This window comes from Dioscorea cayenensis, chromosome 3, assembly GCF_009730915.1.
Source record: "Dioscorea cayenensis subsp. rotundata cultivar TDr96_F1 chromosome 3, TDr96_F1_v2_PseudoChromosome.rev07_lg8_w22 25.fasta, whole genome shotgun sequence".
NCBI classification, from domain to species: Eukaryota; Viridiplantae; Streptophyta; class Magnoliopsida; order Dioscoreales; family Dioscoreaceae; genus Dioscorea; species Dioscorea cayenensis.
Window position 1 is genome coordinate 17504200 of NC_052473.1, and position 26289 is coordinate 17530488.

Genomic DNA, 26289 nt, shown 5'->3' on the forward strand with positions numbered 1-26289 from the left:
TAAGGTTCTTATTGCTTCAGTTGCTTGGATCATCTGGAAAAATAGATGCAACCTGATTTTTAAAAATAGCCCGATCAATTTCAACTCAATTGTGGCCAAGGTGTGATCTATGTGCCTTGATTTCAATAGATCATTTATCAGCGAGTTACCCAAACCTTCTCTTTCTAATAATTCCATCACAATTTTCACTAATGTTTCTTGGTGTTCTAATCCTATCTCTTCAGGGCTAGGATTCATCATCTTAGCTAATATGAAGCATATTCTACTTGCAGGAGCCATGGGTGCTACAACTTCTTCACCCATTATGGCCGAGTTTGCAGCTATTAACCTTGCTTTGCAGTTTTGTATCTCTAATGGCTGGACTCCTAACTACATCTTTTGTGATTGTCTAGGAGTTGCTCAACATTTGAAGAATATCATAAGCTAAAGAAGAATCTGGCCAGCTTTCCTCATTCATGCGTCAAAACTATTTCTCGAAAGGACAATGAAATTGCTGACACTCTTGCCACTTTCGCAGAATTAACACTCAACTTTCTCTTTTCTTCCAAGGATTAGATCGGCCCTCTTGGCTTGAAGACATCTGCTCCAGAAGACATTTTGTTTTTTAGTTTTTTGCTGAGCTCTTTTGCTCTTCATTCAGAATTACATGAGTGTCAAGCCTGTGTATCGAAGTCTTTTTCAACAGAGGCAAAGATTTGATCTTCAACATAAACTGAAAGATAATGATTCGTTATAAAAATAAGAAATCTATACTTCATAGACCTACTCACAATTCGTATAAGGAACAAAAACACAATAAAAAAACCAAAAACCAGAATTTTCTAATGAACTGATAAGCACAAGAGACTAATTGTAATGGTAGATCTAGGTAAGTCATGTTACTATCACATGTCAAATGGAAAAGATCAATACAAAGTTGGGGGAGAACATCCTGTCTATATAACTTTATTTTGCAAAATCCATAATAATTGTATACAATAAGAATACTAAACAGAATGCTTCCATGAACATACCACTAATTATTTGACCATTTGTAGGCAATCCACATGAGAAATGGGCATGCAACCTTATTATTCGCTTTAGCCCAAATTGCAAGATTGAATCCAAATTCTTCTTATAAGTTTTATGCACACAAACTGAATTGTGAAGGATATAGAAATTTTAACAAGTCATAAAGTGCACTCGAAACATAAGAAAACTTAGTCCAACTGTTTTACCTGGCACTTCATCAGCTGACAAGATGGGTTGTAATAAGCTCTCAAAGCTGATCATCTACAAAGATATGTAGCAAAATTTTCAAGATATAAAAGTGAAAGATAAAGAACAAAATCTTAAATTCACTTAGAGCGAGAACTAATTCCTGAAGGTGAAATGCCTAATCAAATTTAAAAGCAAACAAATGCAGATCAGTAAAACCTCCACCAAAAAATATTCTCTATCTATCAATGAAATAAGAAATTATTATACCAAAACCAACTAGGTAAATTTTCATATACAAAATGTCTGATCTAAACAAACCAGGCTTTCCTATTTATCAGAGATCCTCTGATAATTAACCACTCTTTACTTCACAATATTCAACCATTGCTATGAAACAACAAAGAACCAACCAATATTCAACCACACTCTTTACTTGTTTATGAATGTATTGTTGGAATAATACCCAAATTGTTCCCTCTACTTTTCTTTCTCTTCCCTTTTGATCCCTCTACTTAGAAATGCACCCCACTAATCCCTCTACTCTTGAAAATGACCTAGCTTAGTCCCTTTATCCTTAATCTCTTCCCATCTAATCTCTATACTCTTGAAAATACAGCCACTAATTGTCCCATTTTAGAGTAGAAGGAACTAAATAGAACTATTTTTAAGAGTAGAGGGATTAGTGGGGCACATTTCTGAGTAGAGGGACCAAAAAGGGAAGAGAGAGAAAAGTAGAGGGATCAATTCCGGTATTATACTTTTCCTTTTTTGGTTTCATTCTATGTATGCTTGATTGCCATGGATTGCATGAGAACTCTGTGATTCATTTTGTCAATTGTACTTGAATGCGCGAGAACGCCCTTGTATTAAATCCACATAGTTTGAAGGGGGACTCAGTGTACCGGTATACCAAGAGATTGAGTCCTGGTAGCTCCCCGCTAGCTGCCCGCTAGCTGTAGGGATTGTTCTAGCCTATAATGCAGTAGAACTTCCTTAACTAAGGCTCCCTGTTCGCAAAGACATCATAGGGGGTATCCCCTAATGGAGAAACTCGTACTGGATAAGGGTTACTTCACGGAGATTTCCGGGGTAGTCGACTTTTGAGTCTATGCAGACCAACTCTAGCCAACTTAGCACCTAATTGCTTATCTCATCCTTGCTTGTTCTTCTCCCGAGGGGATCCTTATCCGGGGGTCTCACACTTTAATTGTCATTTGTTTTTTCAATATGCTTATGTGGTGTGCCTTAGTCCATGTGTTTATAGTTATTTCTTTTGTTAATTTTCTTATTTTGTTTTAAACCTATCTTTGGTAAACTAGTTAGTGCCGTTTAGGGTGAAGTAATATCGGCGCTTAAGACCCTAGGGAATATGACCCTCTTGTGATTGCGTGAGAAGTTAATTATTTAATGACCTATGCGATTACAGATCTCGTAAATAGGGTTGAGAGAGAAACCAAGAAAGAATTTAAATATTTGGGCTGGGGATGGTGCAAAAACTCTATTAAATTTATAGAATTAATGCATATTTTTAAAAAATTAATTTTTAACATATGAGTAAATAAAAACATTTCATATATATATATATATGTATATATTAATATTTTTTTTACGCATATTAAAAATAATTAATTACACGTGTTATAAGGCGTGGTTCCAACATGCTAACAAAAGAAATCTGTGACCCTGGAGACACTTTTTAAAATTCTTTAATTTAAAAATTCAAATATTAAAGAATATTGAAAATAATTATCTAAGCAAATTTTCTTGTTCCACCTCAGGGTTTTTTTTATTATTATAATTTTGATGATCGAAAATCCCTGAATTATGATGTAACTCATTCATAAATCTTTTCTTCTTACAGTAATAATGATTTTTGTTTTTTTTAACTTTGAGTAAAGGTGCCCAATGCTTATTTTATTGAAAAACAGGAATCTCAAATAGCTCAAAGATCAACAAGTAAAACTATTGAAGATACATACAACTCAAAAAACAAGATGCAAAACTAGAAAAAGAAAGGAAAAATTGCTGAACAAGAAAAAAGGACCAACTAGAATTTAAAACTCGATAGATGAGAAACTTTTCAAGTAATAATGTTGTTCAACATTATCAAGAAAGAGCTCTGATGCTGAGTGGAATGAATGAAAAATAATGAATATAAATAATACTCACACTATTTCTAAATATATGTCTGGATATTGTACATGAATTAAATATAACATTAAATTATCTAAAATTTAATATAAAAATTAATAAAATTACTAAACTACCTCACTCTTGAAATCATGTATTTTTTTTGGATTATAAATATTACTCTTTTTATTTATATAACTTAAGAAATTGAAGATGGATAAAATTGAAAAAAAAAAGAATAAATATTACTTTGATATTGTAACAGGACAATTATTTTAGAATAATTTTTTTTTTAAACTATATATATTTTGAAATGGAAGAGTATCACCCAACTTGGGGAAATAGGAAGATGTGATATAAAATATAGAATGACATTACAAGCAACCTTAAAAAACTTCTCCCATTATAACCACATAATAATTTATTATTATAGAAGAGACCATCATTAAAAGAGTAAGAAACAAAAGCAAAGAAGTTAAACCATCATAGTTGTTGTCCTTTGCTAAGAATTAATCTAATTTTTAGGTTGGCACAGCTAGTTTTAGGGGTTACCATTAGGAAAGAACACATTAACATAACCTTGAAAGTCAAGCATAAACAAATTTTCAGCCAGATCAACATCATACTACAAATAAATGATAAGTTGCTTCTGCAAAATAATCTGACTTGCTAACAGAATACTTAGCTAAACTCACTCACCAGGGAACATGGCATATTCTTACCCTTAAATCTAGATAAGCAATGCTCTATTCTAAATAAATCTAAATAAATCTAGATAATTTAAATAGTACAAAATTTGAGAAGTCAATTCTGATAAACTAAAGAAACAACTTCACCTTTATCACTTCTCCACTAAACACTCACAGTAATTTTCTTACCCTTGTTGGGAATTTCACCACCAGTCTTGAACTGTTTGGTAGTATTACCAATAAGAGCCATATCATGTGACTAAATATGTTTCATAAAACAGAAAGCAAAATCTGAAGGACAAAACAATTGCTAAGATTCATGACATTTCTCCTGGTTATAGATATCATAATAATAACAAACAAACCCCAGAGCTATAGTAACTGCACATATCACATGTAGAAACCAAAACAGTTACTTCCAGGAAATATGGAATATCTACAAGTGGTTAATAGTAAACAAAAAAGAATTGGAGTAAATTTCTCAAAGAAGCTACTAGGCCTGAAGCTTAGAGAGATTTGTGAGTAAATATTTACAATAACAATTGATAATTTCCTAATTAAGATGTAGCCATGTAGGTAAATATAGGTTGAAAGATGTTTAGGCTGCGAGATAACCATAACTCACTAGCAAAATCCTTATTTTCCTGTTAAAATATTTCTTTGCAATTCCATGATTGCAGCTCATAAAATCAATCTGAAACAACCAAAAAAAATAAATCATGTCGAATTGAAAGGAACAAATACTTCAAGAACAGTTTAGGGGTAAGTTTATTAATTGTACAACTGTCCTGCGCTTTAATTTTACTTAAGGTTGATCCTACAAAATTCATTTATAGATTGCTAACTAGCACTAGAAGTCTCCAGGAAAAATTCAGTAACACTTCATATAACAATGACTTAACAACATTAATGTATTATGTATCAAAGCTAGTTTAATGGATTAGTTAACTTATATTCTCAATAACACTTGACACCATAAGGGGTGCATCAGTGCATGAGCATTTCATTCACACAAAAGTCATCATAATACACATGTATACCATCATTTTTGGCTTGTTTGCAACAAATGCAAGATGTGCAAACACACAACTGAACAAACTGAGTTCTTGTGAATTTCTGGTTCAAGCCAAGATAATAATTAAATCTAGAGGTGCAAGTATTGAAGAGTTCATATCTTGATAAATAAGCTCAATTAGTTTACCCATGACATTAGAAACAGAATTGTACAATAACAGAAGATGGACCTTATGATTCCAACAGTTAACTATGATGAGATGATGGTTAATAGTGAGGAATAAATAGATAGTGGACAACTGACAAAGATAACATTCATTTTATAGAAATTATTCACAATTACAGTCATTATCAGGCGTCTAGCTAGAAATTTAAGAGATATTTAAACAAATTTCAAAACACTGGATCTCTATAGTTAGTTGGCCACAATTGATCTTGTATTTCATCTTCACATAAAAATGTGAGAGGATTTTAAAAATAAAAAGACACTAATGTAATAAATACCACTTGTAATACAACTAATGAGAGCTTGTCATTAGTAATTTCATTAATTAATGAATGATTGTTTTATTTTATTTGAAAAGATGTCTTATTAATGAAATAGTGTCTCATTAGTAAAGTGGTGTGTCAATTTAATGAAGTGGTGTGTCTCATTAATGAAATAATATGTCTCATTATTGAAGTGGTATATTGAAAGTGATGTGTTTTTTAAATGACACTCATTATTGAAGTGATGTGTCTCTTTACCAAACACCACTTCATTCCTAGAAAAATAATCTCCTATCATCATTCAAGTCAATTGCATGAAAAACAAACTCTTCACAAGTTCATTTGCTTTGTTCTTTGAGTGTACAAAAGATGGAAGCAAACTTTCACTTTGTAAAAGCCATTGTTATCTTTGCTTGAGTTTGGAGTGCAAACCATACTCAAAGGTCTTTATTGTATTTTAAAAGAAATTCGTCATTCAATTCATTTTGCATCCAAGGTTTGAAATTAGGTGGAGGCGAATTAAGCCTAAAGGAAAGTGTTTTCCACTCCTTAAAGACTTGTGCACTATTTTTTTTCTTCTACTCTCTTCTTCTTTATTCCTTTAAGAACCATCCCCATCAACAAAAAATTGATGAAACATGAGCTACTCAATCACTATTCCATAGATTCTCAACTCTGTCCACAACCAATAAAGGAAATAATGAGCTAACACAGGCAGCATATATAGAGGAAAGTTGTTGTTGAGCCAAGGAAACAGTAAACAAGTTTATTCAAGACTAATAGAGATTAAGCTTCAGTGCAACTAGTGTGAACCTTTGGGCTAGTTTGGTAAGAGAGAAAGTTGTTACTTTGCAGGGAAAGTAACAGATGTGAATCATTTTCATCCGTTTGGTTTATAAACTAAATGCATAAAGTAATGGTCAAAATGTAATTACTTTCTTTGACCAGTAAAAGTGATTCATAAGGGAGGGGGTGTGAAAAAGATTACATCGTGGGATGTAATCTTGTGACATTTGTTAAATGACCAAATTACCCAAATGAAGTTCTCTTTTTCTATAAAAAAGAATTTTCTTTCCATAATAAAAAATTAATGAAATAAAAAAAATTAAATTATGTTAAAGGTTAGTTTTTTAATTAAAAATTGTTTTCCATAACAAGATTTTTAAGATAATAAATTAATTTGATATTAAAATTTTAAAAGAAAGCATTATTTTTTAATTAATCTTTAAATTTATTTTTAGATAACAAATTCAAATATTAATTAAATAATCATTAATATAAATAATTTTTAAAATAATTAAATAGTTGACCGCATACATATGACTTTATTGACATAAAATGGAAAGAAATAAAAAAAATTATGGGCTTTGTCTTACTAAAATAACTAATAAGGGCAAAATTGACAATAACCATAACTTTGCCTAGAAAGCCTCCTTATACCAAACAGATGAATTAACTTTGCATGCGTTTAGATTACAATTTTTTGGAAACATAGAAAACTTGTAATGTAACTTTACAATGAAACATGGAAAGACTTTACGGGGAAAAGATTTTACTGGAAAAATATATCCCTACAAAGCACCAAACGGTGAGTATTCTGTTGTTAGTTGCATTCTTCTGATTTACAAGAATCAGGTAATATTTGACCACTACTTATAGCCTTCTCACTTCATGCTTATAATGAAACACACTAATGAAAGACTAGTGTTCTTTGCCCAGCTGCCGACTTGTGTAAAAAAAATAATTTTTTTTAAATTATAAATTTTAAAAGAAATAAAAAAAATTAACAAAACTCACAATGAGTTATCAAGAAAACTCACATTAAATTTAAAATCATTAAAAAAAATCATCAGCCACGTCAGTTGTGTGGCTGGTTCGTGTGATTGCTTCACTCTATATAGCATTACTCTTTTGTTTATATTTTAGTATGTTTTGTTATATTGTTAAATTTTCTTGTTTCTCAAAACATTTACAATGTATTTTGGTTATGTTTTAGTATGTTTTATTATGTTGTTGTTAAGTTTTCTTATTTCTCAAAGCATTTACTTGATGTATTTTTTAATTTGGTTTGTTATTATATTGTTGTTGTTGTTAGGTTTACTTGTTTCTCAAAACATTTATTGGAACATATATTTTTTTCATATGCTTGCTTATTATGTTGTTGATGTTATGTTTTGTTATGTTTATGTTGGAATAGGAAACCAAAAGTTCAAACAATACTATTGTTCTTGTATGTTAATATAATACTCCCTCTGTTCCTTTTTATCTGTCATAAACCCAAGTTCCTTTTTATCTGTCATTTTTTAACATCAAGAAGCATTTTTTCCCCAAAATTACCCTAACACTATATTCAATTCTTTTTTTGAAATTTAATATGAGAGAGAAATGTGAAGATATAAATTAGGGGTAATTTTGGAAAGATAACTAATTTTTTTTAATAAATTATGTGAAATAACCAATTTTATTGGTATGTGAGATTCGGTTATTCACGAAAGATAAAAAAGAACGGAGGGAGTATATGACATCATCCAGTCTGACTGAAATGGGTCATCCGGTCAGACTGACTGACCCGTGACCCAAATATAAGACTGGTTCGCTCCCTGGTCCGGTTTTAAAAACATTGAGTGCTAGGATTACAAGTAGCGAGTCACAGTGTTCAAATAAGAATAAAAGAACAACGCCAAGGGCCAGCAACCACCTACGTAAAATATTTCTTGCGACGGGGATGAAGGAGGTGATGAGGGAGGTGATGATGTGTCAGCCATCGGCTATGGTGAGGGTGGAGAAGGAGGTGGTGAGGGAGGAGATGATGTGTCCGCCGCGGACGATGGTGAGGGTGGGCGAGCGGCCGTGTCTGATGTTGAAGAAGGTTGCTCATGGGAAGGTCTAGACCTCTCCATTGGCTCAGTGATCTAGCTTAAGATTCAAAAATAGGGATGTGTGATGACTGAAGAGAGAGATATGAAGAGAATGGCCAAGAAAGAAATTTATAGACTTGGGAAGTGGTGGCTCGTGATTAACCGAATCTCACATACCAAAATACAAAAAAAAAAAATTAGTTATTTCACAAAATTTTATAAAAATTAGTTATTTTTTCAAAATTGCTTCTAATTTATATCTTTACAATTTTTTTATATTTAATTTTAATAAGAGAGCTAAATAAAATATTAAAAGTAATTTTGAAAAAAAAATAATAAATATTTTTTGATGTTAGAAAATGACAAATAAAAAAAACATGAATTTGTGACATATAAAAAAGAACAAAAAGAGTAATTTTTTATGTATGAGTAAATAAATAGATTATATATTGATATATTTTTATGTGCTACTTTCTCCGTTCTTTTTTTATCTGTCGTGGTTAATCGAATCTTTATATACCAAGAAACTTAGTTATTTCATAAAATTTTATAAAAAAATAATTATTTTTCAAAATTACTCTTAATTTATGACAGATAAAAAAAACGAAAGAAATAACATAATAAACGTGTAACACTCGAGAGCTTTTTTCTAATACTTTAATTTTTAAAAAATATTGAAAATAATTATCTTGGTTGTGCCCACAACCAAGTAACCAAGAGTTACTGCAGTAGAACTATATATATATATATATATATAAATAAATAAATAAAAACCTTTCCGTTGTAACAGTTTAAATACAGCAATGAATGACATGCTAATGTGCACTCTATTGAAAGCATATACAAATCCATACGAGCTTTTTTGGTTTATGTCGCCTTGAGTTTAATAGTTCAAAGGTCTCACCCTGTCTCTTTTCCCTTCATCTCTCTCTCCCAAGATTCATAACCATTTGGATAGAGAGAATGAGAAAGAGAAAGAGAAAGAAAGAAACATGAGAACCTCTCATGGCATTATAACCATCACCTTCATTCTCTCACCTCTCCTCACCATAATCTTCATCTCTATTTCATCAACCTCTGATGTTCATGTTCCACAGCCAAAATGATGACAATAAACTTGTCAGAAGCTCTTCTTTCATTTCATCGTCGCCTGCATGGAAACTACAACCTCATTATTGGTGCATGTGCAAAGAATCAAATTATGGATCAATTACCGGGAGCATGCTTCTTCATCATGAACAATTAAAACATCAGAAATGCTCTTCTTAAATCTCTCAAGTGATGCACAAGTGATTAACTATCCATAAAACGATAGTTACTAATAAAACCATGTGATTTTTGCCGTTGCGATACTTCACTGCATCAAAGCACATGCACACAATTTCATTATAACAAGTCAATAAGCTTAGTATAGAGCAAATGTTTAAAAATTTGTACTCCAAGAACTCCACTTTCAAATAAGACATCATATTAAATTATAATCAATGGATGTCTCCAATGAATACGATATTGAAGGCAACAGCATCAAATATCTTAATAAATAGGCATTGACATCTGATTCAATATGCCTAGAAATTCACACATTGGTGCATCATTGTAATATAACTTAAAATGTACGTTTTAACATAAGTTATTTTCTGAAAATCTATAACATAAAAGAAATTTATTAAACTCAATACAGTTCAAGCAATCTAAGATGACAACATATATAGAGCTTACTTTCACTTATCTTAGTAGTCAACCCCTCCACTGTTGTGATAATGCTGCCTAATATGCCCACTCACAAGCTCCCAATTCAACCTCAGGAACTTTGACAGAAGCAGTATAAGCCTGGAAATATAGAAAAGGATAACAGATCAGATGGTAAATCTAGATATCCTGAAAAATGATCTATAAAATCTGTAATAAAACAAGTAAGAACGATCCCATTTAAAATCAAAATAAGTTCATGCAAACAATCAGCACATTAAATACCAAGACCTTCTTGTTGAAATTACAGATATCTGTAATACGAGCAACTTGGTACCTATTATAGAAAACCTATAATGGGAATCACATATAGGTATAGAAACATCAGCATTTATTGGTCATATCCATATATATGCTGACAACAACAGGTCAGGTTATTCTAATATAAATTTATTTAGGAAAAAGAAAAACAGAACCAATCATGCCTTTTGCTCACAAAGTTATAATAAAGAGTTTCAGCAACCAATTCCATGTTAATCCATAGGATTTGTCAATTCCGTGGTTGAAGCCTCCTCAACAGTGGCTGGTTCAGTAAGAAACCCAAATGATTCAAGTTGTTCATGAGTCCATTCATAAAAATGGATGGAAAGCAATGGATCCTTGGATGCAGCATAAATGTAAACAGCAGATGAGATTTAAAAAAATCACATGAAAATATTCAAGACTCCAACAATAGATCACATCACTGTCAAAAATTATACCAACAAAATCAACAAGACCATGCCTTGAAACCCACCACCAACACTCGGCTGAGATAAAAGTATTATTAAAATAATCTTTGAATAAAGGAACAACGATTGCCTCATTTTTTTTTGCGTACTGCTTAGGCTAGCCATAATATACTAAACAAGCATACTCAACATTTATGCTGTATGATGTTAATCTGATAAAGTGCTCTATGTATTATGTATCAGAGCTTGTATAATGGATCAGTTAACTTTTTATTCTCAATAACACTTGACACCAAAAGATGTGCACAAGCATTTCATTCACACAAAAGACATCATAATTCGCATGTATACCACAATTTTTGGCTTATTTGCAACAAATGCGAGATGTGCAAACATGCTAATAAACAAACTGAGTTCTTATGAATTTCTGGCTCAAGCCAAAATATTAATTAGATCCAGAGGTGCAAGTATTGAAGAGTTCATATCTTGATGAATAAGCTCAATTAGCTTACCCATGAAATTAGAAACAGAATTGTACAATAACAGAGGATGGCCCTTATGGTCCTAGAAATTAATTATGAAGAGATTATGGTCAATAGTGAGGAAACATATAGTGGACACAGACTGTTTTTATAATTACCAATATTCTGGCTTAATCAGTGTTCAGTAAAAATGGATTTGCTAGATAATACAATGACTCTCAATCAAATTGACATTAAAATCATCTACACAATGCACAATTACCCCTCCTATTGAACTCCATATGGAGAACAAAGCTTAAAAGTTCCATATATCTTGGCAGAACAAAGAAAATTTCTAATATATTTTAACGAAACAATCTTACTTCAAATTTGCACAGCAGATTGAACACGACTATTGATCATAAGAAAGAAACACACAGAAAGCAGACTAGTCAAGAAAATAATATAAAAAATAAATGATAGTATCCAATCAAAATAAATTAATATAATAAACAAAATGTAAACCTAATTTCAACCAATCTAACATTTAATGATTATGAGATTATAATGTTGTAAAATGCTAATATTTGAAATTCTCATAGAAGTAACAATTTACTGGATTATAAGTCAAAACTGATTTCTATCCAGAAACAAATAAATGAACCATGGACATAGAACAAATAATTTACATGCAAAAATTTAAATCCCATCTAGCCAATATGCATAATACATATATAAAAAATACTGTGATTTTGATATATTCATGAACTAAAACAAATTAAATCTTTATAATTTTTTAATTCATGTCATGGAAGCAGATAAACAGGCAGTTAAGATATAAAAATCAGAATATAATACAGATTTTGAATTTCATAATTAACCATGTGGTGTAGTATAATTGCATTTATTTACTTCTTAAACATGTCATGGAAGCAGATAAACGGCAGTTATGATATCTTCACGAAGGCATTGGGTCGTGATCGTTTCCACTTTTTTCTCCGCAAGTTGGGCATTCAGGATCTTCATGCTCCAACTTGAGGGGGAGTATCAAGGAATGAATTCATCATTATATCAATTAATCAATTAGTTGTAATTGATTGTAATAATGTTGTCATTTGTACCATAGTAGGAGATATCATAATTCCAAGCTTGATATTGGGGAGTAAATTAGGGAATTGATTTTTGTCTCTCTTCTATTTATTCCCTCATTGTACTCTAATTGAGATATGAGAAATATTCTTTAATCTCTTTTCATAATAAGGGAATAAAACATGGTGGTGGTGGGAGAATAATACGAAGGACACCATTTATCTTCAAATATCTGCTTAACCCTTTAGAAACTGCTGCTGATTTTGCTGAGACTTTCACTCGCAGAGTCCTTTCCAATCTTCGCTTCCACTACTTGTCCTCCAATGATCATAATCTTGATTATCATGGCGGATGTGATTAGCTTGTTGAGTCTTTTGAGCAAGCTTTGAGTAAAAGTTGTTTTGCTCGTGAACTTGTTAAGAGATATAATTGCATTGGTTTGGATAATGCTGGTGTTCCACCTCTAGTGACAAGGTTCACTGACTTTGAAAAGAGAGTATTGAGAAGATTTTACTTTAAACCAGATGATGATGAGTGGGTAGAGCCTATGAACAATTGGTGTAATTGGTATATCAAGACCATCCATGAAAGGATCTTTCCATCACAAGATTATCAACTGTTTAAAGCCACCGTCAAATACCTCCTTTTCTCCTTCTTGCATGACAGTGCGGCTCCCTTTACAAGTTTGTTGGCTTTGCTTGGCATCAAAACTATTTCTTCTTAGATTTATGACAACTACAATGGTTTTTGTTTATTTTTTATCGTATTGCCTTTTCTCTTCAAACTCTTTTTTATTTGTACTTATACCAAGCATTTTATGATATTTACAGTATATATATTATATAATTACTTTATTTCTATCTGTATATAATCAAGGAACCATGGGTTGGCTCAATGGTAACTACCCATGGTTGTGATCGAAAGTTTTCGAGCTCGAATCTCTCATATTACAATTCATGTTCAGTTCTCCCCTCTAGGGTTGCATAACGAGGGTTATCCCTACGAGACCAGTAAAACCATCACTAGTGCATCTATATACCTGTTTGTTTTTTTTTTTGTTGTCGCTTGTCGATTTTCTATTAACAAATAATTATAAGAGGTTTTTGATGGGTGGAATTGGTGATATGTGGTTTTTTTAAAACGCTGATGTTGCTTTTAAAAAATCCAATACAGAGAATATAATTATTTATTAATTATTACAATGGATAACTTTGAGGCATTTATTTATTATCCATATCGCAGGGCTTGCAACATGAGCTTAAGGATCTCTTCCCTTCTCTAGGAGAACATGTGTCTATTTTGTGTGTTTTTTTTATCTATTATATTCCACTTCTATTGAACTATGTACTTTTGCTATGTTGTTTGTTTTTTTTTTTGAAATAAATGTGGATAAACCACAGATTTATTGAATAGGAAAAGACAGTACAAAGTAGGAAACTCCTCTCACCAGGGGTGAGGAGGAACAGAATACAGCAAAAGGAAGTAAAAAGACGAGAAAAAAAATCTAAGTAGGCGGAAGACACCGTCTGGCATCTCAGGCCTTCCTAGAAAGACATCATGAGCAACTACTCCTGAGCAGCATCAGGGTTGGAGTCCCCTGCGGGGTTTGGGCCTCTGGCGATGAGGAAGTTGAGAGAGCGCTTGATCTTCTGAGAAGCTTCATTGAGAGATTGCTGGTGGCTATCAGTAGCTGTTGAGAACCAAGAGAGAAGCATATTAGCACTTTAAACACAATGTTGTAAGGCGGTAACACATTCAAGTGAAAAATACGCGTATTTTGTTCAATCCAAATGTTCCACAAGATTGCACGGGAGATAAGGTCCCAGAGGATACGGTGCTCAGGGGTGAAGGTTGGTATCCAAGTGTTCCACAGTAGAGTAATTGATTGAGGTGATGAATTTAAATCTAAAGCCTGAGAATAAAATGCCCAAATACGCTTAGAATAATCACAGTTGAGAAAGAGGTGATTCAGGCTTTCAGAGGCATTATGACAAAGGACACATGTATCTGAGGAATATAGAGTATTGCACCTTTTCTTGAAAAGATTTGTGAGAGTAAGAATTTTGTCTTCCCTAGCAAGCCAACATAAAAGGGTAATTTTTCTAGGGCAACGAATTTTCCAAATGAGAGAGTGATGCGAGCTGCGCAAGCCACCATCAATAAGAAATTTGTAAAAAGATTTGACCGTGAAATTGCCATTTTTTTTCTAGAGCCCAAGTAGGAGTGTCGCCCTGATTAGGGGAGCAATCAGGGATAATTTCCAGAAGAGGAGATAACATGTCACGTGAGACTGAAGGAAATAACGTCTCAGGATTATTTAGATGTTGAGAAAATTGTCGAATGGTTATCCCAGGAAAAGTACATTGCGAGAAGAGAGTTGGCCAGATATCTTTAAGAACAAGCCCAGCGTGCCAACAATCAAACCAAAGGAATGTGTTAGAACCACTTCTGATAGTTTTGTTTAGGCAAGAGCGGAAGGGAATTAAAGTGGATGTCACTCCGGCCCAAAAAAAGGATTTATTTCTAGGAGGAGTGTGGTACAACAAACCGTTTGCATTGTTGAAGGAGTAGTTAGATTGAATGATTTTAGCCCACCCACAGTTAGGGTTGCAAGATAATTTCCACCACCACTTCCCAAGTAAAGCTTTATTAAATTCCTGAAGGTTGAGAACTCCCCAGCCTCCCATGTCGCGTGGTCTATTGATCCTATTCTAGGCGATCAGCCGGATTCCTTTAGGGCCCAGATCAGGGCCCTTCCAAAGGAAATCTCTTCGGATTTGATCAATATCTTTGATCACCCAAATAGGGAGCTTAAAGACAGACATCCAGTAAACTGGAATGGTGAAAAGTACAGAGTTCACAAGGGTTAGACGTCCACCCAGAGATAAGTAATTTGCTTTCCAAGAAGTAAGTCTAGAGCGAACCATGCCAGTGAGTTTTGCCCAGTCAATACGCCTTGGTCTTCGACCAGAAAGAGGAATCCCTAAATAAGTAATTGGCAGACAATTTCTGGAGCAGTTTAGGATTCTGGCAGAAGAGTGGTGTGGTTGGAATCCGTAGTTTGTAGAGTGCAAGCAACTTTTTGAGTAATTTATGGATAAGCCTGAAGATCCCTCAAAAAGATAAAGAATTGGCTGATTTATCTGAATGCAGTACTTGTTCTAATGGAAACAAAAGATAAGTAATTGTTCTTACGTTTGTTTTTTCTCAGTTATTTGTGTAACAATTGGCTGATTTATCTGAATGCAGTACTTTTGCCCTTTTGTCTTTGTTGTAATTTTTTTAATAAATTTAATTAATCTACTTTGTTAAAAAAAAATAAATTCTATAGTTAAATCAGTTTATATTAAATCCTTTCTTATTTTTTAATTTTTTTTTTTAAGTTTTTGGTTTAAAAAATATTTAACATTATTTATTTGGTATTACATTAAATATTAAAAATACAAATATATATAGGAGACTAATAGATAATATTATTATATTAAATAAGATCTTCTAATGGAAACAAATGATAATTTGGAGAGGGTTTTAAGAAAGATTTTTAAACTCTTTTTTAAAGAATTTTCTCTATTGCATTATGAACATAAGATTTAATGGAATTGATTTCATCATGGGCATTTAAGTTTGGTTTATATTAAACATTTAATAAGACCTACTAATAGAAACGGATGGCCTTTGAAAATTGAAAATCTTTTGCTAAATTTATATAGAATTATTTGTTTAAAAAAAATAAACAACATTTATTTGGTGTTACATAAAATATGAAAAATAAAAAAAATAGTGTGTTATCAATAAAAAATTATAATTAAATGAATAAAAAAAATTTACAACATTTATTTGGTATTACATTAAATTACAACATGGGCTTTATTTTTTTTAAAAAAAATTACCAATAGTTTCATATTTATTAAATGATATAGATTGGGTTTATGGGAAGATGAATAGACAATTGTAGAAGAAGATGAAAAATCTAAAATAAAAGAAATTAAATGATGGTATTAATATATATATTGCCCATATTCTAATGAAGATGAATAACAATGCCTTTTCTTGGTATATGTTTGTTTTTCACATAAGTGTCTATAATAGACCTGTCCATGGGTCGGGCCGGGCCGGATTTGGGCCGGGCTTGAATCAAAATTACTAAAGTTCAACCTTGCCCAAGCCCGGCCCGGCCCGAAAATTCGGGCCTTAATCCTTATCCAAGCCCGCTCAAATTTAATGACCTCTACCCAAGGCCCACCCAAGCCCGCCCAAATAGTTTTTATTAAATAATATATAAATTATAAAAAAAATTTAACAATATTATTAATATGTGGATATGACCAAATATTATTCTACAAAATATTTAAAAGTTAAAATACCAAATATAAATCTTTATTTAATTAAAACAACTAAAATTCAAATCATTATAATTAATGGCAATCAAATATATAATCAAATATATATATATATATATATATATATATATTGTATAAGTATATACCAACCTAATTAATAAATATATTTATAATATGGGCTGGGCCGGGCCAGGTCGGGCTTTAAACAACAAAACCCAAACCCGGCCCATTTTTTAAACGGGCTTCTTTTTTTGTCCAAGGCCCGGACATCGGGCCTTATATATTTGTCCAAACCCGCCCAAATTTCGGGCGGGCCTTCGGGTTTGGGCGGGTAGCCCGGCCCTTGGACAGGTCTAGTCTATAATGTTACTATTTAGTTTATCATAGTTTTATTATTATTATTTTTTTTAATTTGATTGTTCAATCATTTTTTGTTAGGTTGTGTTCTTTTTATTCCAAATATCACAATTGTTTGATATGTTCTAATTTGGATTAATTCGCATGTTGTGAAAAGCCAAGTTAGTGTTTTGCTAAAAGTTTTTAAATCTATTTTTTCAAATTATCTATACATACTATTAAAGTAGATATATAATCTGTTCCTTGTTCAAGGAACAAATTAAATTTTTTTTATTATATTTAAGTTTTTATTTATATTACTTATGATATTAATAATTGAAAATTTTTAATTGCACTTATTTATTTATACTATGAGTTGTTTAATTATATTATTTTTATAATATACTCCCAGAGTATTTGAAGGAATAAATTTAAATTTTTAATTATATTTAAGTATTTATATATATTATTTATGATATTAATAATAGAAAAAACTTTAATTGTACTTATTTATTTATGCAATAAATATCCATAAAACCTTTAAAATCTGAAGTATACAAAATCCTTGTATGAGTTGTTTAATTATATTATTTTTATAATCTGCTCCTGTTTCAAAGAACAAATTTAAAATTTTTAATTATATTTAAGTTTTTTTTATATTACTTATGATATTAATAATTAAAAAAATTTTAATTGTACTTATTTATTTATGCAAAACTCAGGAAGAATGTCTAGTATCTATTTGAGTTAACATGATAAATTACTATTATAAAATTGCATATATATATATATATATCCTCAAAAGTATTAAATTTGCCAATTGGGGTATTCACATAAATACAATGTATTAAACTTGAACCAAAATGTTTCACATTTACAGCAATGACAAACTTGGAAATACTAATATACACCACCACTTATATGAGAATAATTCAAGAATACACAAACGTATATACATGAGTAATATATATATATATATATATACTAATCTCCAAGTGAAGCTAATGACATTCAAGAACCATAGGAGATGAGGCAATTTGAATCTATAACCTTTGGTTTTAATTTATTATTTTTCCTACTTTTATGTTACATAAAAAATCTTCATCAAATCTGAGCATTTCTTGGTTTCAGTTTTTGTACTTCTTCCTGCAAACAAATATACCTACATCGCACAACGAAGTGAATTTAAATTATCATTATAAATTTATATGTTACTCGCTTAATATCATACTGTTTCAGAAAAGAATAAAATGATGAAAAGTGAGTTAATTTCATTCATTATATGTAGCTACCTCAGTTGCAGAGCTGTAAGCTCTTGAATTAAATCTTTCTCCCTTTCATTTTCCAGCTGCAATAAACATGCATGCAAATGGATTAGTAAAATGTTTGGACATTTGCAAAAAAAAATGTTAATTTCTAGATTGATGTAGAGATTATTTCTAAGTTCATAGATTTCAAAAAAATTAAAAAGAAAAGCAAAAAGCAAATAGGAGTATATCATAATTACATTGTGAAGTAACAAAGTTATGTAATTTGAGATAAACTTATGCAACAAGAGATACATATGTTGTTAACTTACTGATAATTTATCTGTCACAGCACCAGCACCAGGTGATACTAGACATGATCCTTCAGTTGATTGGTTGGCTGCACAAATTGTTAGTTTATTCAGTTTTCGTTTTTGTTTTGTGGTGGGGATGGTGGTTCAGAATTAAAAATATCGAATGAGGTATGAGTAAACTCGAGTAATACCCGAAGAGTCACCGGCACACAATTGCTTCATCAAACCAAGAATATTATCCTGTTAAAAGAACCACAGTAAATAAAGAAAATAGTGATAATCTAACTGGCATTAGTTGATATATTTTCATACCCTTTGCTGAATATTTGCCTGCAAAATAGAATTCAACTGCAGAAAAAGTGAGTAGCTAGGAATATTTGATGTAAGATCAGATGGCGATGATGCACACAGTGTGGGAAGTGGAGAAATCACCTGCATTGCAGGTGACTTCTAAATTAAACATGTATGGAAGAAGCAAACATAATCTTACAAATCTGGTTTTAACTTCTTTCACATGTCAAAATATTAACAATTTAGAAGGGAAATATCAAGAAAACTATGAGTTGAAGCAATGATGTCCAGAAATTACTCAATTTGTTTGCATGAAACACAAAGTGCAATGCAAGCTGATATTACTCATAAGCATAGTGTTAGTCAATGTTTTTCACAGATTATTTCAGCTAGGCTGACAGCATTATGTTTTTGTCTCTGTTTTCACAACTGCGAATAATACTCTCTTCCAGAAGCAACATTAAGAACAGACTGAAGTTTCAAGAAAGGACGAACTATAATATGCTGCTAACCTGCATACTATGACTTTTTGGAAGGCTAAGAGGTGGAAGGGCCTGAAAGGAAAAACACAATCATCAGTTCAAACTCACAATATTTCAGCACTAATTATGTCACAAAGGCCGGTGACATGCCTTGTCCATATCAACACTCTCAGATGTCACTTTGAAACGTCCCTTTTGTTGCACCACTGGAACTTTTGATTTATCTTCAAGGTCTTCCGCACTGGTTACTGCAGCAACATTGCTAATATAAGAACATGGATCATACGACAAAACAGGAGAACGGAAAAGTTATGTAATAAGAAAATATTTGCATAGAATAAAAAGAGAAAAAAAAAGGCTTACCCTTTCCTGGAGGCTTGACTGCTTTGGCTATTGCTTCATGGGGAGAGTCATTCACTCCGAGGGATCCTCCTCCACTGCAGATGCTCTGAACCTGAGTTTGTTGCTTAAAACTGTTGAAGAGAATGAAGTCAAATGCAGCATGTGAAAAAGTTCAAAATAAGTGAAAAAACTAGAGCAAATGAAAAGATAACCTTAACCAGATAACTAAAGGCCGGGGTGAAAAAGGGCCACAGTAGTATTAAACTCAGCCAGCTAAAACTGAAAAATCAAAAATCTTGGAGGAAGTCTAGGGCAAATCTATTAGCATACTATAAGATGAAAATTTGTAGTTGAACTAAATGAAATGAATGCCTCAGCTTCTTACCCACAAAACAGATTACCTTCCTCTAAATATAGGACTAAGGCTTTTAAAACAATGACTAAATGGTTAAATGTACCGCCATTGTAGACATGTACCACTAAATATGACAAATTTGCTCTACTATGAAAGATCATATTACTTTTTTCAAGACAACACTTAAAAAGAAAATAAATCTATGTTCTGAACATCAGTAAGCTATTGATCAATGCCAAAAAGTGAAAAGAAATCTTAAAAAAAATGTATTTTATTGGAAAAGGGACTAAAAATTAGCAAAAGAGTCAAAATCTGATTTTCCATATTCATCATGCAATCAATGAACAAGGTACATCAGATGCAGGTAATTGCAAAACTGTAATCCACGAGAACCAAAACCATGTAAACGAAAATTCTCAGTAGAGGCAAGACAGTCCTGTATGGGCACAATAACAGACTAGATTCAAGCTTGATACATCAGGATCATTTAGGATATTTAACAATTGTCATATATGAGAGGAAGTGGCCAAACCTATCTGCTTTTGATAAGGGAGGAATGCCTGGTGAACAAGAACCCGAAGATGTTCTCCGTTCATGACAAGCATGAGTTGGTGCACATTCAAAAAATTTCTCATTGGCGTCTGGTGATCCAGAGTTGCCATGATTGCTACATGTCTGCAAACTATTTAGAGTTGGATATTGATCACCACCAGAGCTAGATGCCTTGGACTCATTGTCAAACACATCAGAGACAGATCTGGAGAAAGAATCAATTTTTTGTTATGCTAAAGACTATCCATAGTGACTAGAAACAATGAAGAAATGTGATGCAATATTTTGTGAAATCTGCTAAGTAAAAGATAAGCATAAATGACAACATATGCCATGGATCATCACTAATGAATAAAGTCATAGCTAAAAAGCACGAAGGCATGTGCCATAATATTGAACAAAGCATGCCATGTCAGAAATATCTTAAATTTCTATGTTTTAGCAAGATTTCATTATGACAGTCAAAGCAGAGAAGTTGATATGTTTGGCAGTCAGAATAGGGGAGCCATCAAAAACAAAAGGAATAAAGTAATCAAGAGAATCATGAATCAATGCAGGTCAAGTAAGAACTGGCCTCTGATAGCCTCCGGCTTGATCAGGTGATGGAAAAGCCGCAAGCTTATTCGGCATCACCACGTCACTTTCCTGTTAATTGGAAACATCTTCGCATGCAATTCAGAATGCTTTTCTTCAAAAATATATTAAAATAAAAAATCCCAAGACGACAGACGTATTACCATGTCATCACTAATGGAACCACTTCTGGAAAACAATGCATTGTCATCGGGCATATTTTCTTGAACAGAAACAAGCTCAAACATAGAACTTGGACTCCTATCTAGGTATTTACCTGGGAGGCTATCTTCACTGTCAGAAATCTGAAAAAACAAAAAGTTTGAGTTAAGAAGGATGATGACAGATTAAAACGTGAGAATTGAAAATCACTCTTATACCAGTGAAGCTTGTGCCTTTAAATCTTCGATATCAAAGTTCCAGCTGCTGATGCCTCTTTTATATTCATTCTACAGAAAGCATCAAGTGTTAATATTAACTCCAGACCAACCAGTATAAATATGAAACGACCAAATGCTGCTAAATTTTCTGCAAACCACAACTAGTACGAGATAGCCAGTAAGCCTGTAGGTTTTCCAAATCTCCCTTCTAATAACGTAGACACAATTTAAAATTTTCCATTACATAAAAGCAAGCAATGGTAAAGTTGCTCTAAATTTGAGTATTGAGGAAACGCGAGTTTAGGGACAAGGCAATCTACGTTAGTAAACTTATATATCGACCTTTCAACTGTTAGATATATGTATGTACAGTTAGATATATGTATGTACAGATGTATACTTGTGTATGTATGTATATCTAACATCAACAACATCTGCAACCTTGGAATAAACACCATCAGCGTGCCTTAAACATTTCAAACTTGGACCAGGGTTCCAAAACAAACCTGAGATAGTTCTTCCTTCTGCTCATCAGGCATTTTCTTTTGTGCAAGCAATTCCTCCTCCTTGGCCTAACATCAAATATGACAATGAAACATTTGGCCAAACAATGACATGTGAGTAATGGATATAGAGTAAGCTACCCTTAGTGCTTCATAGCGATCACCTAGAGCAGGTAGACCTTCCAAAATTTTTCGGGAGATGTAGTCACTGGATCTGGCTTGCTTGAAAAATGACTGCTTCAATAGCTTTTGGGCAGTAGGCCTTTTTGAAGGATCTTTGACCAAGCACATAGCGATCATGTGCTTGAAGGACTAAAGAAAAAGCAATTTCATAAGAAGAAAAAAACCGAACGAAGATGTTGAGGAGAATTCAGAGAGGCATACCCTCGAGAATCTCTTATTTTTAACTTCCTCAAGGCAAGGTGGAGCATGCTGCAAGGTCATGAGCAACACCTGCAAAGTGAGTAAAGCTAGTTAACTCCCCGCTGAAGCTATAAAGATTAAAGACATGCAAGGTTGTCTTTTCATGTCACATCGAGCAACATCACCCTCCTGAAAACTCCTGATTCAACCATGTTCCCAGTAGTCAACCTCATTGAGTAATATAATCATTTTCATATAGGTCGTGACAAATCCAAAAGAATTCAAGAGGATTCAGAGAAAAGTTTTTAAGAGTTCTGTTGCAAATGACAATAATCTTATCAGATTCCAAACCCCACCTTCATTGGAGGATATTTTGAGAAAGGGGCATGACCATGAGCCAGCTCCAAAGCAGTTATCCCAAAAGACCAAATGTCCGCCCTGCAGAAAATTTAATTTTATACTTGTTTCAGTGAGAGCAAACATGCGTTTAAATTCCCCTTATCTGTAATTAGCTGAATTGAACAAACAAAGAAAATTAGGAGACTAACTTGAAGTCATATCCACGCAGTTGCTCCAGCACCTCTGGCGCCATCCTATAGAGAGAATTAGGCTCTCAACTTCATAACATAATCAATGCATGGGACACAAAGATCTGACTGAACATAAATAAATTATAAGTAGAAATGAAAATTGTTATATACCAGCAAGGTGTTCCAACGAAGGTATTTCTCGTGCGTTGTCGATCCCCTGAGTCATAAAGGGAAGCAGAAACTCCAAAATCTCCAAGCTTTATCCCACCACGTGAATCAACTAATATGTTGCCAGCCTACACAAGAATATGAAATCAAGAGTGATCAGCACTTCATCATGAGAAACAGGAAAATTAAAAGTCAACATGTTGAAACGCAAAATTTAGACGGCCAACAAAAAGATTTATGATGGGAAAATGAATTTATAGAGGCATGTAGCAAAAAAAATTAGTCTTTTGGAAAAAAGAAAATGAAAAAAAACAAAAATTATCTAATGAACTTGAGAACTTATCCATCAAGGAGGCAAACAAACAAATATTCTAACAGAAACCAACAAACTTCGCTAAATATGACTAGGCCACAGATATATCCGAAAAACTACATGATGTCAGCATAAGGAAAAATGAGGGTAAACCATCACATGCATGTGCAAGCGGATGCCTCTAGGTTTTGAATCCATACCTTTATATCTCGATGTATTTCTCCATGTTGATGGAGGTACTCCAGGCCTTTTAATACTTCACGTAGTATGCTTGCGATGATGACTTCCTCAAAACCACTTGAAAATGCAGACTTCATAATGTGAAGGCAAGACCCTCCAGCCATATAGGGCATGACAACCCACAAATCATGGCCATGCACAAAGGAGCAATGTGCCTTAAGAACATTAGGATGGTCAATCAAGATCATAGTTTTTGCTTCACGGGAGATTGTATTCTGTGCAAAACAGAGTAGTTAACAATCTGAAATCTGAGTAACAGGAAAATAAATTGTTTTTTAAGTAAATATTAATACTGATAATCATCAGTATCGAATACATCACAAGCACTAGTTAAATGACATCAAAAAGAAAATAAGCTGAAATTGTAAGAGAGATCAACAAGAATAGAAACCTGTTATATTTTAATCACATAAACTTTCTTCCTAGAAATCATAATCCCTATTTATCTGAAAAGGCAAACAGTATTCCGCATGATGGAAAGTTGGTAAAGCATATGCTTGCTTGTTTGATTAACTGTATAAAATTCTAGATGCACAATTTATATAGTTAGATGTGTACAATCGCCAACACAAAACTTATGTGCTCAGTCTGCCGTCCACACAGTGAATCAGTAAGCCCAAACACAGGTAGTAAATTTCAAATAAAAAGTTGTACATCCAACAGCTTTAGGAGAAAGAAATCTCCTTTCCCTCTTGGCTAATGGACTGCTACATTCAACAGAGGTCGAGCTTCCAACCAATTAATAATAGAACCTCACAATTTTCACATCTCACCCTGAATCAAACAAAAAAAATCCTCCTTCTTCTTTTAACTGTCCCAGAATGACCTATCTGCATGTATAATCCATAAGCAGCAAAAAAAAAATCTAGGATTTTTCTTTCATTTCTTTGGACACATGTAAACATATGCTAAAATTAAGATTCTAACAAGAAAACCCCTCGAAACAAAAAGATCACATAAAAACTCAAATCACAATCTTCACGATCACCACATTAGTAAATCCCTATATATCTCCAACAAACACTCAAAAACAAAATCATCAAATCTCAAAAAACTACAAAAAAACTAAAAAAATCGCAATCTTCACAAACCTCATGATCAGCAAATCCCTACATATCTCCAACAAACACTCACAAACAAAAAATTCACAAAATAACTCGCATCATGATCTCCACCATCACCACAAAAGCTAATCTCTGTAAATCTAACACCCAAAAACAAAAACCCAAACTAAAAAGAAACCAAACCCAAAAAGTATCAATTTTTCAGATAAAAAAGCAGCAGATCAAAAGGGCAAGAGAAGCAACAATGATATCAGATCCAAAAACACACTCACCAAATCACTATTATTCCTCTCAAAATCAAGTATCTTGATGGCCACAACCTCATCAAGCGGAATACAAACCGCCCGATGAACGGTAGCGCTGGCGCCCTTGCCCACCATCTCATGGAGCTGATAATCCTCGGCCCTGATAGGATACTTCCTCCTCTCCATTCCTCCCCAAAGATCCCCCCCTTCCACCGCCCGCCCAAAAATCCTCAATAGGGAAAAACCTAGAAAAACATAGAGAAATGAGAGATAAGGTGTAGGAGATTGAGGAAGAGGAGGAAAGTGGGGAAATCAAAGGAGAGGAGAGGATCACGGGAGACGAGAGGTTGGGAATGGATTGGAGGAAATCCTAGAAGAGATTGGATTGGGATTGGGATTGGGATTCTCGTGAGCCGGGGAAGAGAAGGAGCGGTGCTTTCGCGCTGGTCGTTTGATTCGTAATTGAAAGCGCGCCAGTTGAGGAGCTTAATTCTCAAAGTTAGTTGGGTTCTATATATATATATATATATATATATATATATATATATATCTTATATTTATATGTATATAATAAATAAAATAAAATAAAAAATATATATATATGGGTAAACATCATCTGCGGATGTTGGTTGAACGTCCTCAGGTGAGCACAGTAACTTTAATTGCGCTACAGTGAGTCGAAATTTTGGTTTAGGGATGGGTTGATTAGTTTAGTTTTGATTTAGATTAAAATACTGTGTATCCCACTTCTTATTGTGCTTATAAATAAATAGTGCACAAACAACTGTTGAAATTGTTTCAGTTATTGGGCTGAGATTGATTGCGTGGTTTAAATTAAAATACTGTACATCCCACTCTTTTTACTGTGCTTATAAATAATGCACAGAAATATTGTTGACATAATAGTGCTGAACTGTTCGATTAAAAGAGAGGGCACGTGGGTCGGCGTTGAGCCTTGTTCTTCACACGTACATGTCCCTGATGATTGTCGCTTTTCTAAAACATATATATATATATATAATAAAAAAAATAATAGTAAATCACTTTACTGTTGTTCCCGTGTTATCTTGTAGTTCTCAATAATATTTTTGTGGGTTGTTTTATTTTTTTTTATTATTTATTTTTTTTTGTTTTTCTAGTTGTGTTTTAGTGGACTATTTTGTTATTGTACTTTAACTTTATAAGGTTGTTTTTTAAAACAACTTTATAAGGTTGTTTTTGTACTTTGTTGTTTTATTTAATGAATATGGTTTATTTTTTTTTAAAAAAAAATTGTAATAAATATCGTCCATGCTTTTAAT

At 32.7% G+C, this 26289-nt stretch overlaps 1 protein-coding gene across 3 annotated transcripts; it reads right to left on the reverse strand.

Annotated features, from left to right (window-relative positions):
• Nucleotides 1-17884: 17884 nt before the first annotated feature.
• LOC120253847 (serine/threonine-protein kinase BLUS1-like) lies at nucleotides 17885-25193 on the reverse strand. 3 transcript variants are annotated; one of them, XM_039262064.1, is made up of 20 exons: nucleotides 25016-25193; nucleotides 23640-23894; nucleotides 23130-23254; nucleotides 22977-23021; nucleotides 22785-22866; nucleotides 22450-22518; nucleotides 22207-22377; nucleotides 22069-22134; nucleotides 21563-21631; nucleotides 21347-21487; nucleotides 21184-21254; nucleotides 20590-20814; nucleotides 19724-19833; nucleotides 19511-19608; nucleotides 19391-19432; nucleotides 18900-18917; nucleotides 18779-18827; nucleotides 18606-18673; nucleotides 18319-18374; nucleotides 17885-18188 (listed from the first exon to the last, which is right to left on the reverse strand). In XM_039262064.1, the coding sequence occupies exons 1-20, from the start codon at nucleotides 25172-25174 to the stop codon at nucleotides 18131-18133; spliced, it is 1977 nt and encodes a 658-aa protein (XP_039117998.1). In that variant the 5' UTR covers nucleotides 25175-25193; the 3' UTR covers nucleotides 17885-18130. The 3 variants fall into 3 exon arrangements, with proteins under 3 accessions (XP_039117998.1, XP_039117991.1, XP_039118007.1); XM_039262057.1 differs by having other exon boundaries at nucleotides 18900-19019; XM_039262073.1 differs by lacking the exon at nucleotides 18900-18917.
• Nucleotides 25194-26289: the final 1096 nt, after the last annotated feature.